This window comes from Brassica napus, chromosome A1 (genome assembly GCF_020379485.1).
Source record: "Brassica napus cultivar Da-Ae chromosome A1, Da-Ae, whole genome shotgun sequence".
Classification (NCBI taxonomy): domain Eukaryota; kingdom Viridiplantae; phylum Streptophyta; class Magnoliopsida; order Brassicales; family Brassicaceae; genus Brassica; species Brassica napus.
This window is the reverse complement of record NC_063434.1, coordinates 24,656,223-24,668,327: the sequence shown is the minus strand read 5'-3', so window position 1 is coordinate 24,668,327 and position 12,105 is coordinate 24,656,223. Positions and strand designations below refer to the sequence as shown.

General features: G+C 30.9%; 2 protein-coding genes across 4 annotated transcripts; both read right to left on the bottom strand.

Moving 5' to 3' along the window:
• Positions 1 to 1,993: 1,993 nt before the first annotated feature.
• On the bottom strand, positions 1,994 to 3,881 carry LOC106346933 (protein MKS1). Of its 3 annotated transcripts, none has more exons than XM_022687412.2 (2): positions 2,774 to 3,881; positions 1,994 to 2,674 (listed from the first exon to the last, which is right to left on the bottom strand). In XM_022687412.2, exon 1 carries the CDS (start codon positions 3,671 to 3,673, stop codon positions 3,020 to 3,022), a length of 654 nt encoding a protein of 217 aa, XP_022543133.1. In that variant the 5' UTR covers positions 3,674 to 3,881; the 3' UTR covers positions 1,994 to 2,674; positions 2,774 to 3,019. The 3 variants fall into 3 exon arrangements, with proteins under 3 accessions (XP_022543133.1, XP_022543134.1, XP_022543136.1); XM_022687413.2 differs by having other exon boundaries at positions 1,994 to 2,619; XM_022687415.2 differs by having other exon boundaries at positions 1,994 to 2,613.
• Positions 3,882 to 10,279: 6,398 nt separating this feature from the next.
• Positions 10,280 to 11,867, bottom strand: LOC106379922 (U-box domain-containing protein 29). The gene has a single exon (XM_013819772.3). The coding sequence runs from the start codon at positions 11,684 to 11,686 to the stop codon at positions 10,445 to 10,447; it is 1,242 nt and encodes a 413-aa protein (XP_013675226.1). The 5' UTR covers positions 11,687 to 11,867; the 3' UTR covers positions 10,280 to 10,444.
• Positions 11,868 to 12,105: the final 238 nt, after the last annotated feature.

Sequence of the window (12,105 nt, the reverse complement as noted above, 5' to 3'; positions counted from 1 at the left end):
TATATCAAATCAACATATATTTATATCACAATTACTATAGTAAACAACCAAAGAAATAGGATGAAAACAGACAAGCCACCAAAGTGTATGAATTTGATAGCACACATAAAAGATTAATTAAACAGAAAGAACATAGAGTGCGTATTTTCCTTAGCACAGCGCCAACACTAAACAATATTCCATTTTCTTGAATGAACTCATTTTGAACTTTTGGAGCATTACCTTTGTAAATTAGTTTTGTGATTCATCAAGAGCATGCAATACTTCCACTTTGCAGAAAAATATACATCTTTTATTTATCCATCTCGGTCGTGTTTTCTTAGTTATCCCGTCCTCTAGGTTAAGCAAACAATGGTACAAGCACTACTTGAATCATCTCGTAGATGAAATCTGGAAGAGGTACCCCATTCTTAATAGTTTAATTATATAACATACTTTAATCAAATATAACATATGTTAAAATCATACATTTTGAGATGTATCAAAAAATTGAATAATAAATATGTATGTAATTTTAAGTCATTTCAAATAGATTTTTTTGATTGCACGATAACATTAAATATAAGATGAATCCTTTGTTTTTTTTGTTTTTTTTTTATTAACCATTGTTTCCAATCCATGCTTACTGGGCCGACTAATCTGTGGACCCTGGCATGCCGATCATGTAAATTTCCGGTGGCTGGTTTTTCACGGGTACTGTATTGGGTTTTTCTCCCTCAAGTACTTCTAAACCAGCTCCACTTGGTTGGTCTTTTTGTTTCTTAACATACCTATAAATAAAAATGGAAATCCATAAAAGATCTTCGTGTATCAAAAATCGAGGAAGCATTACGGACTAAAACACAGATTAAGGATTCACAAGATGCAGAATTTTTTTACATTATGTTATGTAAGTCTAACTTTGGAGTTACCAACCGGTGCTATATTGACGGAGCATGTAAAACATGATATTTTAATAGGATAACTAGATTTGGACCCGCACAACTGTGCGGGTATTAATTTTCATGTTTATATATATATATATTACATAATTAGAATATATTTTTAAAGTTACTTATATATTTAAATGTTTATATATAACTATCTTAAATATAACAATTTGATAGTTTTCATGCTGTAAGTTAATTGATTATTTCAAATCATCACATATATTTGGTATTTTTTTATTATATATATTTTAAAATTATTTTTTATTCAATTATTATGATCATGATCCGTAATTCAAAGCGCTAGATTTCCTTTATCAGTATTTTTTTATGTTTATTCATTTAAGATAATAACTATATATATATAAAAGTTTAAGATAAGTTAATTTTATACATGAATTATCTAATTTACTAATGTTAACCCGTTCTACCAACATATTATATTTCTAGCATAAATTTTTAATGTTTGTCAAAATAAAATATATTAATTTATCAATTTAAAATAATTTTATCATATTTAGTTAAATACAATTTTTTATTTTAAAATGATAGATATAACTATAAAATAGTAAAATTTGATATAATGTTTTTCATTTTATAAAAGATAACTGATTATTTGTAAAATAAATTTAATATATAATAAAATATATATATTAATGTATAATAACATTAATTTTATTACTAATTACAAAATTAGAGAAAACATTTATATACAATTTTTGATAATATTTATATTTATTTTATTTATACTATATATAAATCAAATGGATCATCTATTGTTTAAATTTAATTATTGATAGCCCAATAAAAATTTCTTGTAAGCCCAAAATTTAAATGATAAAATTAGATATTAAATGTAACATGACTTTCTAGGAATAGGTCCATTAAGTTCATTTTAAAAAAAAATCACACATGAATCAAGGTTGTGACTTCTCTTTTAATATATAAGATGATGGTTTTACAGTAGAAATGGGTCTACCAAAAAAAATATAATGGGTGCCATAGATATCTATATAAGTCTATCAATTTTACTTGTAAAATGTGAAATTCTAATTTAGGTGATGAAGTGCACGAGGACCCAACATATTACAGAAATGGTGTTTACAACTTACTATTCTTAATTGGCAAAATGACATCAATAAATAGCTTTCACTATTCACATGAAAAAAAATTTGTTCCTAAACTTTGCTATCGGACATATTTTAAGGACTAAAAATACAGTGGATGACAAGGTTGTCGGTGGTGCTCAGAATATGCCTTGTGTTATAGTTTATGTTCGATTTAATTCCATCAAAAGATTCAAAACATTGTTCAAGCGGGAGAAGGACAAATAATCAATCAGTTCAAATTACATAAGAACCAGACCTTATCTTCGCAGACATACTCAAATCCCTCCTCTATTGCCGGAGACAGCTTCTCTTCTAGAAAACATCTCTTGTTCGATCTCAATCCTCTTCTTCTCTACTCTCTGCGGCAATGGCTACTCCCTTGCCCCTCACTTCTTACTCCCCAATTTCAACCTCGTCTTCTATCTCCCGTACCTCTTCCGTTCCCTGGTATGGCTTCCTTCGATGGAGCATCGGAACCACCACTTAAATGTCTATTGCAAGGGAGGTTGCAGCAGTGACTCGCCTTGGCATAGAGGTTATTCTCCAACACTTTTTTTGTTCTCTTTGTGATTTGGATACTGTAACTATGGATTCAGTTAGTAGTTTTTAGTGCTTAGGCATTAAGATTTGAGCTGTCTCCTATACGCGATGATTGACAAAGCATATGATAAAATGGAAGTATATATTGATTGCTTGTTTAGTAGAGGTTACAAACTGTATTATATAGTTCAAACTTACAAGAAACATGAGGCGGAGATTTTTCTTTTATGCTTTAGACATATATACTGAAAGGATGATGCTCTGTCTTGATCTTCATAGGTTGCGATTGTTGTTGGAGGAGGAAATATATTTCGTGGCCTCTGCTGATTATATCCGCTATAAAAATCCATTCCTAAGTTCTGAACTTGCTATTCTAGTCTTCACTGTCAGAGTGTTCTTCTTACTCCCAATGATTTGGTCTCATTGGGGCTATACAATCAAAAACTAATCCCAAATATGACTGAACAAATCAGCAAACGTTGGAGAAGCAACCAAGCTAGCAAAACCAAACGGGCTCATTAACCCCGCCGGCGAAAACATTCCCGGCGAGAACATCCCACCTTGGTGAGTAGTCATCTGCGAGAATATTCCGGCAGAAGCTGTCGGTAACATAGCCGGAGAGGGGGAGAGTATTCCCGGCGCATAGCAGCTGAACTCGGCTGCTTCTTCCATAGCCGTGGCGATCTCCACCGTCTCATCTTTAGCCGCCATCACCGGTTCTTTTCCTCCTCTCGGGCTAGCATTCTCCGTCGCGGCGAGTCTCGCCGCCGGAGACACATCTCCGCCGTTACCGGATTCGAGGAAGACGGCGGAGGAGTTGCCGGTGAGACGCTGGACGACGTTCATGAAATCCGAAGCTGTGGTGTGGACGACCTTGGGGGAAACGGCGTAGATGACCACCGGCTCTCTAGCGGCGTAGAGCGGAGCTTGGTCGCGGTGCTGAGGCGGAGGAGCAGGGTGTTTAGGAGGTTTCTTGATCTTGTGAGAGTCTTTGTTGACGCTGAGAGGTGAGGGACGAGGACCACAGATCTGAAGCTGACGTTTCTGGTTCTGTTGGTCGGAAGGATTGCCGCCGGCGAAAGACTCCGACGGATCCATTGTTTTCTCAAAAGAGTTTGTTTCTTTCGAGCTAATTTGTGTTCTTCTTGTTTGGTTTGGGAATCGAAATGAATCTTTGTCGACGAGCTAGTATTGACCAAAACATTTATACACAAAAAAAAAGGGAAAAATTATTTGGTGTCTCAGACCGATTAGTTTGACTTTTAAAATGTTGACTTTTTGCATTCAACTAGTCTTTTTATGGCACATGCTCGGTTTAGGAAGCTCTTAATCTGATTAAGTTAATCATGTCTTCCATTGAAACTAGTAGGAAAGTTCTTATGAATCATTCATTATCAGTGACAACAACATTTTAATAATGTTTTAAATGATTAACTTATGTGCCACTAAAATCGTCCAAATGGCCATTTAAGTGTCACCTGATTTAAAAAAATATAATTCTCATGTTTACCACATTGTTGCTACCATTATTCATGTTTATCTTCATTAAAGATACATCTTTACAAATATCTATTTTATTAAAAGATAAAAGGTTTAAATGCCCTTGATTTATATATATATATATATTATATATATATATATATATATAATAAATAATTATTTTTTTTAGAAATAAAAATAATTTTTATAGTTTTCTAATTATACATTTTTAAATTTTAACTGTTATAAAAAAGTTCAAAATACATTTTAACTTTATTTTTATTAATGTTTATAGATAAATAAAATAGATAAAGTTTTAAATTAAAATAATATTCGTTATACATTTTTAGTTACAATACTTTGAGGTATCATATTTGAATATGAAAACTTCTTTAAATTATGATATGCATTCATATATAAATGATGATAATTTATTTATGAAACTAAAGATTTTACGAAAATCAATATCAAAAGAAAGTTATAAGAGAAAAAAAAAATTTCTTTTGAAAAATGGAGAACTGTTATAAAAAAATATAAATTGTATATCACATATTATTGACTATTCTTAAGCCAGTCACCACAGTCGAAAGAATTTTTTTAAAAAAAATTGGTGCAGATAGCTAATTAAGTATGGTCTAACATGTCACATAAATAATTAAATAGGTTGATTGTGTTATTATATGACAAAGCTTATGATTAAAAAATTTATTACAAAAATTTAGTAATGAATGATTTTGTAAGATTAAATTTTCATTTTATATTTAAAATTTATTATTTTATAAATAATTAATAAGTTTGATTGTTTTATGCAAATTGAAGTTAGTTTTATATTATTATTTTGAAATTTTAGAAAACAAATTATCAAGATGCATAAACTAAAAATAGTTTAAGATAGTGTACACGTTAGACCAACACCTTATGTGCCACACAAGTTAAAAACAAATAATTTATCTATATTATCAAAAGAGAAACATTCTAAAAATCTACTTAACAAAATTGTTGCACCTATTCATTTTTGACCAACCTATTATATACAACAAAATATACAAACCACAGTTTATTTACATATAATTAACAATTAATTGACGTCAAAAAAATAAAAATTAACAATTAATTAATAATCTTGATATTTTGTAACTTCCTCTTCAATTCCAATATTCTCGCAACCCGCTTCTCTCTTAAAAATGTGTTGGACTTTAAAACTAACAGTTTCAATGATTTAATATAGCAAACCAAAAAAATAGAAACGGGTTCACAAGAATTTTCAATAAATGTGTGAATATTTTTCGGATCCTTGGTGTAAAGACAAACAAAAATAAACTAATACTGTTATATCACTAAATTTTGTTTTTTAATATTTTCATTTTCTTCAAATAACTGTAATTTATTTACCAAAGTTTAAAAACCACAAGTTTATTTGAATTTTATGTACTATTAAAAAGTATATGTAAATTTTATCAAAATTATTTTATAATATTATCAAAATTCTATGGGTTTTGTCGGATCAAAGTACCAGATAGTGGTTTAATACCAGATTTTTGATTTTTTTATCGGATTTTATTGGATATTAATTAATAGATTTTTAAATCTGAAAATAGATTATATACCGATCTACATGTTCCACTACGGATCTAGATCGGGTTTCAAACATATAATATAAGAACTTGAAAATTATGTGTTTTCTATTAAAAATTATAGACTCATGCAAATTTATTAAAATAGTCAATTAGAAAATATATGCGCTTTGAGCGGATCAAAATCTATTGATAATTTAGTTCACAATATGATGGCTGACACTGCATGATATGTTTGGAATTGATGTAAACCTAAGAGACTAAGACCTACTATTAACATGACTTGTTTCTCTTCGTTTTACCATAACTATCACGTTATTACTATTTTTTATTAAAGAACACTGGTCCTTTTAATTCAAAATATTGAAGCTTGAAAATATGCGATTGGCCTACTTACTAACTAATAAAATATGTAAAAGATAAAAATAAGTTTAAACGTTAATTTAATTTCGGGAATACAACAAAAAGAAAACTAATCTGTTTATTTTCCATGAAACTTCCCATCACCGTGCTTATTTTAAATTATTTTAAATGTACGAAGTATATAATGTACTCCCTCCTTTCTTTAAAATTACATATTCTAGAGAAAAAATTTGTTTCAAAAAGATTCATATTTTATATTTTTAATGTATATTTTATTAACTAATTGCAAATTTAAAAAAAAAAATTAATTACACTAGTTAAATTTTTATTGGCTTAAATTTATGAAAAAAAATAAAGACAAAAAATTATGCAAATTTAATATGTTTTATTAAGATGTGTGAAAAATTTGAAATATATAACTTTAAGGAACATAAGGAGTAACTTACTTAATAAACCTTTGCCGGAAATGTCTTACGATGTTTGGTTTGATTATGCGTGCAAACCCGTGATTTTGTGATTTCCTTAAATTTTAATAGAATTTAATTTGAGTGGAATTTGATGTACTTTTGTATGAAAAATAAGCTTAAACAAAATCCAACATGGAAGTCATTTGGAAAATGGATTTCATTTTATAAAGCCCACATTTTGCTTGTAGTTTAGCCCAGTCAATAAGTTAATCACTTCACTCTCGAGTGCAATGAAGTTTCAAAGTAACGGAAATAAGAGCAAGAGTTTACAAGAATAGGAAAAGAACTCTATTTTATTTGTTCTTCAAGGTTCATTGTAACTTTTGAATGATTTTTAAATACTAAGTAACAAACAAATTGGTCATCTAAATGATATTTAGACTTAAACCTATTCCATTTGAGAGTTTGAGTCTTTGCGAGATGATTCAAGAATAGCATCTTTTCATTCTTTAGTATAGGGGTGGGCGTTCGGGTACCCGTTCGGGTTCGGATCGGGTATTTCGGATTTTCGGGTATTTCGGTATAGAGGTGTAGAACCCGTTCGGGTATTTCTGTACTTCGGATCGGGTTCGGGTATTTTTAGTTCGGATTCGGTTATTTCGGATCGGGTTCGGATATTTAGATTTTGAAAAAAAAAATTAAAATTTTCATTTCTCAAGTTTCTTGTATTTAAAATATAACTTTCAATTAAATAATTTTTTTATTTTTAGTAGATTGAATGGTTAATAGATTTGGATATAACATTTTAAAACTAAAAAGGCATTAATTTAGTTTTTTTAAAAAAATTTGGATGTAACTTTTTGTTAATTTTTGAAATAAAAAATTTGACATGCATTTTAAATGAGTAGCAAATCATTTTTTTCCGTAATTGTATTTATATCACATGAACTTAAAGTATGTGTAGTATCAATATAAATATTTTATATAAAATGAGAGATATAAACTAGAAATATAAGGTTAATTATACATATGTTCGGTTATTTTTCGGATATCCATTCGGGTTCGGATATTATCCGTTCGGGTTCGGGTATCCAATCTCTCCTTATTCAATACCCGTTCGGGTATTTTGCTACTTCGGTTCGGATTTCGGTTCGGGTTTTTCGGATCGGGTTCGGGTGCCACTTCGGATATCGGGTAAAGTGCCCACCCCTACTTTAGTATATATATATAGTAGTAAAACTATCAAGTGAGAAAATAAGATGTTTCCGATAGCCGGTTTTAGTCTCATATATGTGATTAAAGATTTTTTATTTTATTTTTCTGGAAAAGGGTGATTAAAGATTATTATTATAAAGCCTTTTATATAAAAAAGAAAGATTATTATTATTCAAGTGTTTACAAGGAGTTTTTAGCTGAAAGCCTGAAACCTTACACAACCCGTTGAACCTTGAGAATGTTTGCGTGATCTTTCTGGAATATGCAGTCACTAAATCTTGGCGTTTAAAGTTCTGAGTCAAGTTTAGTGAAAGAATAAAAAAAAGTATATGTCTTCTTATGTTTTTCCTTGAAGATTTCTCTATCCTTTTCCAAGTTTTAGCCGCTCTGGGACATGTCGTTCAATCGTTTTGATGTTACCGCTTGATTTATCGAATAAACAAGACTCGTATAGTCGAATATATTCATTGTCAGTCAGAAGCAAATGTATTAAGTTTCAACACTTTGAGGTTATGAATGGGAGGTAGGAGAAAGGCAAATCATCTGCTGTTGCAGAAGAACTGCACTTGAATCACCCATTCACTATTTTCTGTTTTTAAAATTTATTTGGCAGGAGAACTGCAAGCAGTTCAGAATTTTTTATCTTTTTCTGTGAAAAAGCAGATCCCCCACATGCAGTTCTGTCCACTACTATTTGGTGATGTTCTCCCACTTTTTTTATTTTTTGACCAATAAATGATTTTATTACAAATTATTAATATATTTAATAATCTTCTATAATCTTTTATATTTAATACTAACCATATTTAAACTACAATATTATACATTTACATAATTAAAAATTCACATATCATATAAAAAGAGAGATAAGTAGACAATGAGATGTTTTTTTAAATAGAAAATAGAAATATTTGGTTAATTACTAATATTTTCATTTTTTTAATTTTAAATTTTAGTAACATAACTTTAGTGAAATATTTATTGTTATTTACGTATTGTATTTGTATATTATGTATATTATTGTTATTTTTATTATTTAAATTTATAATATATTTTTAAATTGCTTTTATCATTATAAATTGTAATTAATGTTTTCAAAATCGGACCAGAGACGGTAGATCAAACTGGTCAGACCGTGACTTATTTTTTCGACTTGTTTCTGGTTGTGTTAAAAACCGGATTTGAGTTATACCGGTAAATCCAAATCAAAAACCGGTCAAACATGCTAAAATCGTGATCTGATTCGATATTAAAAGCTGGTTTTTAATTAAGTTAAAAATTATAATTTTATAAAAATCATAAAAATTTCATACGTTTTCTAATAACCATTTAAATAAATTGAGTTTGTCATATTTTATATCATTTTTTTTTTGATATCATTTTAGATTCTAACAATGATAAAATTGCATGAGAATAATTTTGTAGCTGTACTTATATATATATATATATACATATATATATATATATATATATATATATATAATTAATTAATTTAATGTAAAATTTAAATTTAAAATATGGTTGGACCAATTCAACCGTTGTTCTGCCTTTCTCCCACTTGAACCGCTTGAATACATACATATCTTTCTTCACTTTTTTTGTCTCTTTATTACCATGCACTTGCTTACGCCATTTGTCTCGCCATCACCGAGCACTTGTTTCGAATATATATTTTTGTGTTTATAAATACATTATGCTTTTGCCTTATCAAAAAACATAAGTTACACAGCAGATGTTAAAGAAAGTACCATCGAAATCCAAATTCGAAGTTTACAAAAAAATAATAATCCAAATTCGAATAAAGGAGAGAGAGAGTAGAAAGTGTATGTGAGAGAGGCCTGACCTTAAAATGTTACAAATTCCTCTAACCAAAAAGTAAATTATAAAAAGGTGGTTTACAAGATTTGAAAATTGAGACCATGCATTTTTTTAATACTTCCGTCCAAAGGAACCTTATTCCTTTATTTTTGCTTAGTAAACAAAATATATATAACCATCCATTTTACTCATACTAATACAACTTTAAGCCAGATTCAATGGACCAAAGTTTTAGATTAATTTTATTGTTATTAGTACACGAAGCTGTCATTTGAATTTGATTGTTGCAAAACTGTGGGTTTTTAGCCATTACAAAGTTCATACATATTTTAATATTTAGTTTCAAAAAAAAAAAAAAGTTCATACATAGCCTCAGCTAACAAATCAAGATAATCAGATGAAGTCACTTGATTGATCCCTTCCCTACTATAAAAATATAGTATAACTTTACGCCTATTAAAATACGCCACTTTGAATTACTAATATTTTAAGTATGATAGAAATTTAAAAAGATAATTTTATCAAATAACTATTTTTATGTTTTTGTCACAAAATAGACTTAAAAAAAGAATGACCAAAATAACTTTTTTTTTATTTTGAAAATATTAATATTTATTTTTTATTTTTAAAAGTTTGAAACCATATTCCCAAAACCACACTCTTTAACTCTAAACCTAAGTATAAATTAGTTAATTCTAAATTTATTTTGGTCATTTTTTTCATTAAGAGTTATTTTTGTGATAAAAACTAAAAAAATAGCTATTTTAGGAAATTTTTCAATTTCTAAAAATATACTATCCTTTAAGCCATTTTTACCGTTAAAAATAGTGTGTTGAACACATAATAAATTATTGAAATATAGAAAAATCATCGTATCGTTCTTAATTAAATCAGGCGAAACCAAAATTGAATATTTGTGAAATTGATTGCACTAACAAAATTTGTCGTATGATTTACATTATCTACGTTCAAAACAGTTGATAACATTTATATATCTTTTATAACAGTAAAAATCAAAATGGCATAATATGAGTGTTCGTGGTCTCGTAAGCAACCAAATCGGAAGCAGATGGTTTAACCTTCAAAACCTTAATCACATCTTTCGCCATCTGCCTCACCATCGGCGAGCAGTTACTCTGTATCACAACCAGAAGCTTCGTCACGCCGTTACTTCTCTCCACCGTCTCCTCCACCCTCTTATCTTCCCCGAACACATAGCACAAACACCACAAAATCGTAACGGCATGCTCCGTCGCCGTCGTCGAAACTTTCAACAGCTTCCTCACAACTCCTTCGACGCACCTGCCTCCGTCTCTGCCGCAAATCTCCGATCTACCTTCTCGCCTCGACGACAGAGTCTCCAACAGTTTCAGCGATTTCTCCGTCACCGCGACGCTGGTTATCTCCTCCGTTAGGAGAATGTCTTTGATCTTCGTGATAGTTTTCGCGGTGATTAGTTTCGACCTCACTCGTTTCGATTTCGCGATCGTGATTAGGAATGATAAACTCGCTTCGATCAAGGAAGGATCTGACTCCGTGCTGATTGATTCCATCACCTCCGTGAGAATCTCGTCGCGCTCTGCGATTAATAGCTTCGTTTGCGTGTCTATTGAAGAGATAACCTCCAAAACCCTAACGGATTCGATTTTCGATTCAAGATTCCCGCGCTGGATCGCGAGGAGAATCTCCTTTAAGCAATCGCCGTCACCGTTTGTTAACATTAGATTCGATAACCGTTTCCGATCTTCCTCACTACCTCCCTTGATTACACTATCCAAAATCTTAATCGCGAGAAGAACTAGCTTGATCTTCGTCGTCGTGCGTGTCCCTCCGGCGATGATATCGACGAGCATTGGTACGAGATCCTTTCTCGCTCTGTTCGCGTCCCAATCCTTCACGAATCTAACCAAAATCTCCAGACGAATCTCGTCGTCCTTCTCGAGGCTCAGTCTCCGCAACGACTCATTCACTTCGTCCGTCGTCGGATCCGGAGGCGGAGAAGCGGCGGCGTAACGGCCGAGGGAATCGGACCAGGCTTTGATTAGTCGTTGAAGAGTGAGATTGGGAATAAACTCCTTAGTTCGGAGAACCTGCATAGTGGCGGGACAAGTGTTGTTGCCACCGTCGAGCCACCGCTGGATACTTGCACGGTCGTAAGTAACGCCGGTGCAGAGACTAACGGGAGATCTCATCACGTCGAGAGATATTGGACACTTGAAGAAGCTAGGAACCGTAATGTACGTCTCGGTTCCCATTGATTTCGTAAAAATAATGCGGGAAAAATAAAAGTTAAAAGAGGGATGATGATGAAGAGATGGTATTGGTAAGTGAAAGGTGGGGAAGGAAGTGAGTGGAGGTGGTTTTAAAGACAGAGTCAAACGCACGCTTGCGTCACCCTTCAACCTTTTTTTTTAGTTCTCTTCATAATATTCTCTTTGCAATATGTTAAGAAAAAACATTCGGTCCTAAATATTCGCCGGACATGACAGTTTCATATATATCTGGATGACTGGATATATACTATAGTACTCTGTATAAAAGATGTTAAAATCATAAACTAGATACTTCTTCTATACTATATCTTCAGTCAAATTCTAGAGGAAACAATTATAGAAGCTCGTACGGTTGTATATGATATCTTCAAAATTCGTTTTGATTCAAAAAATCTGAATAT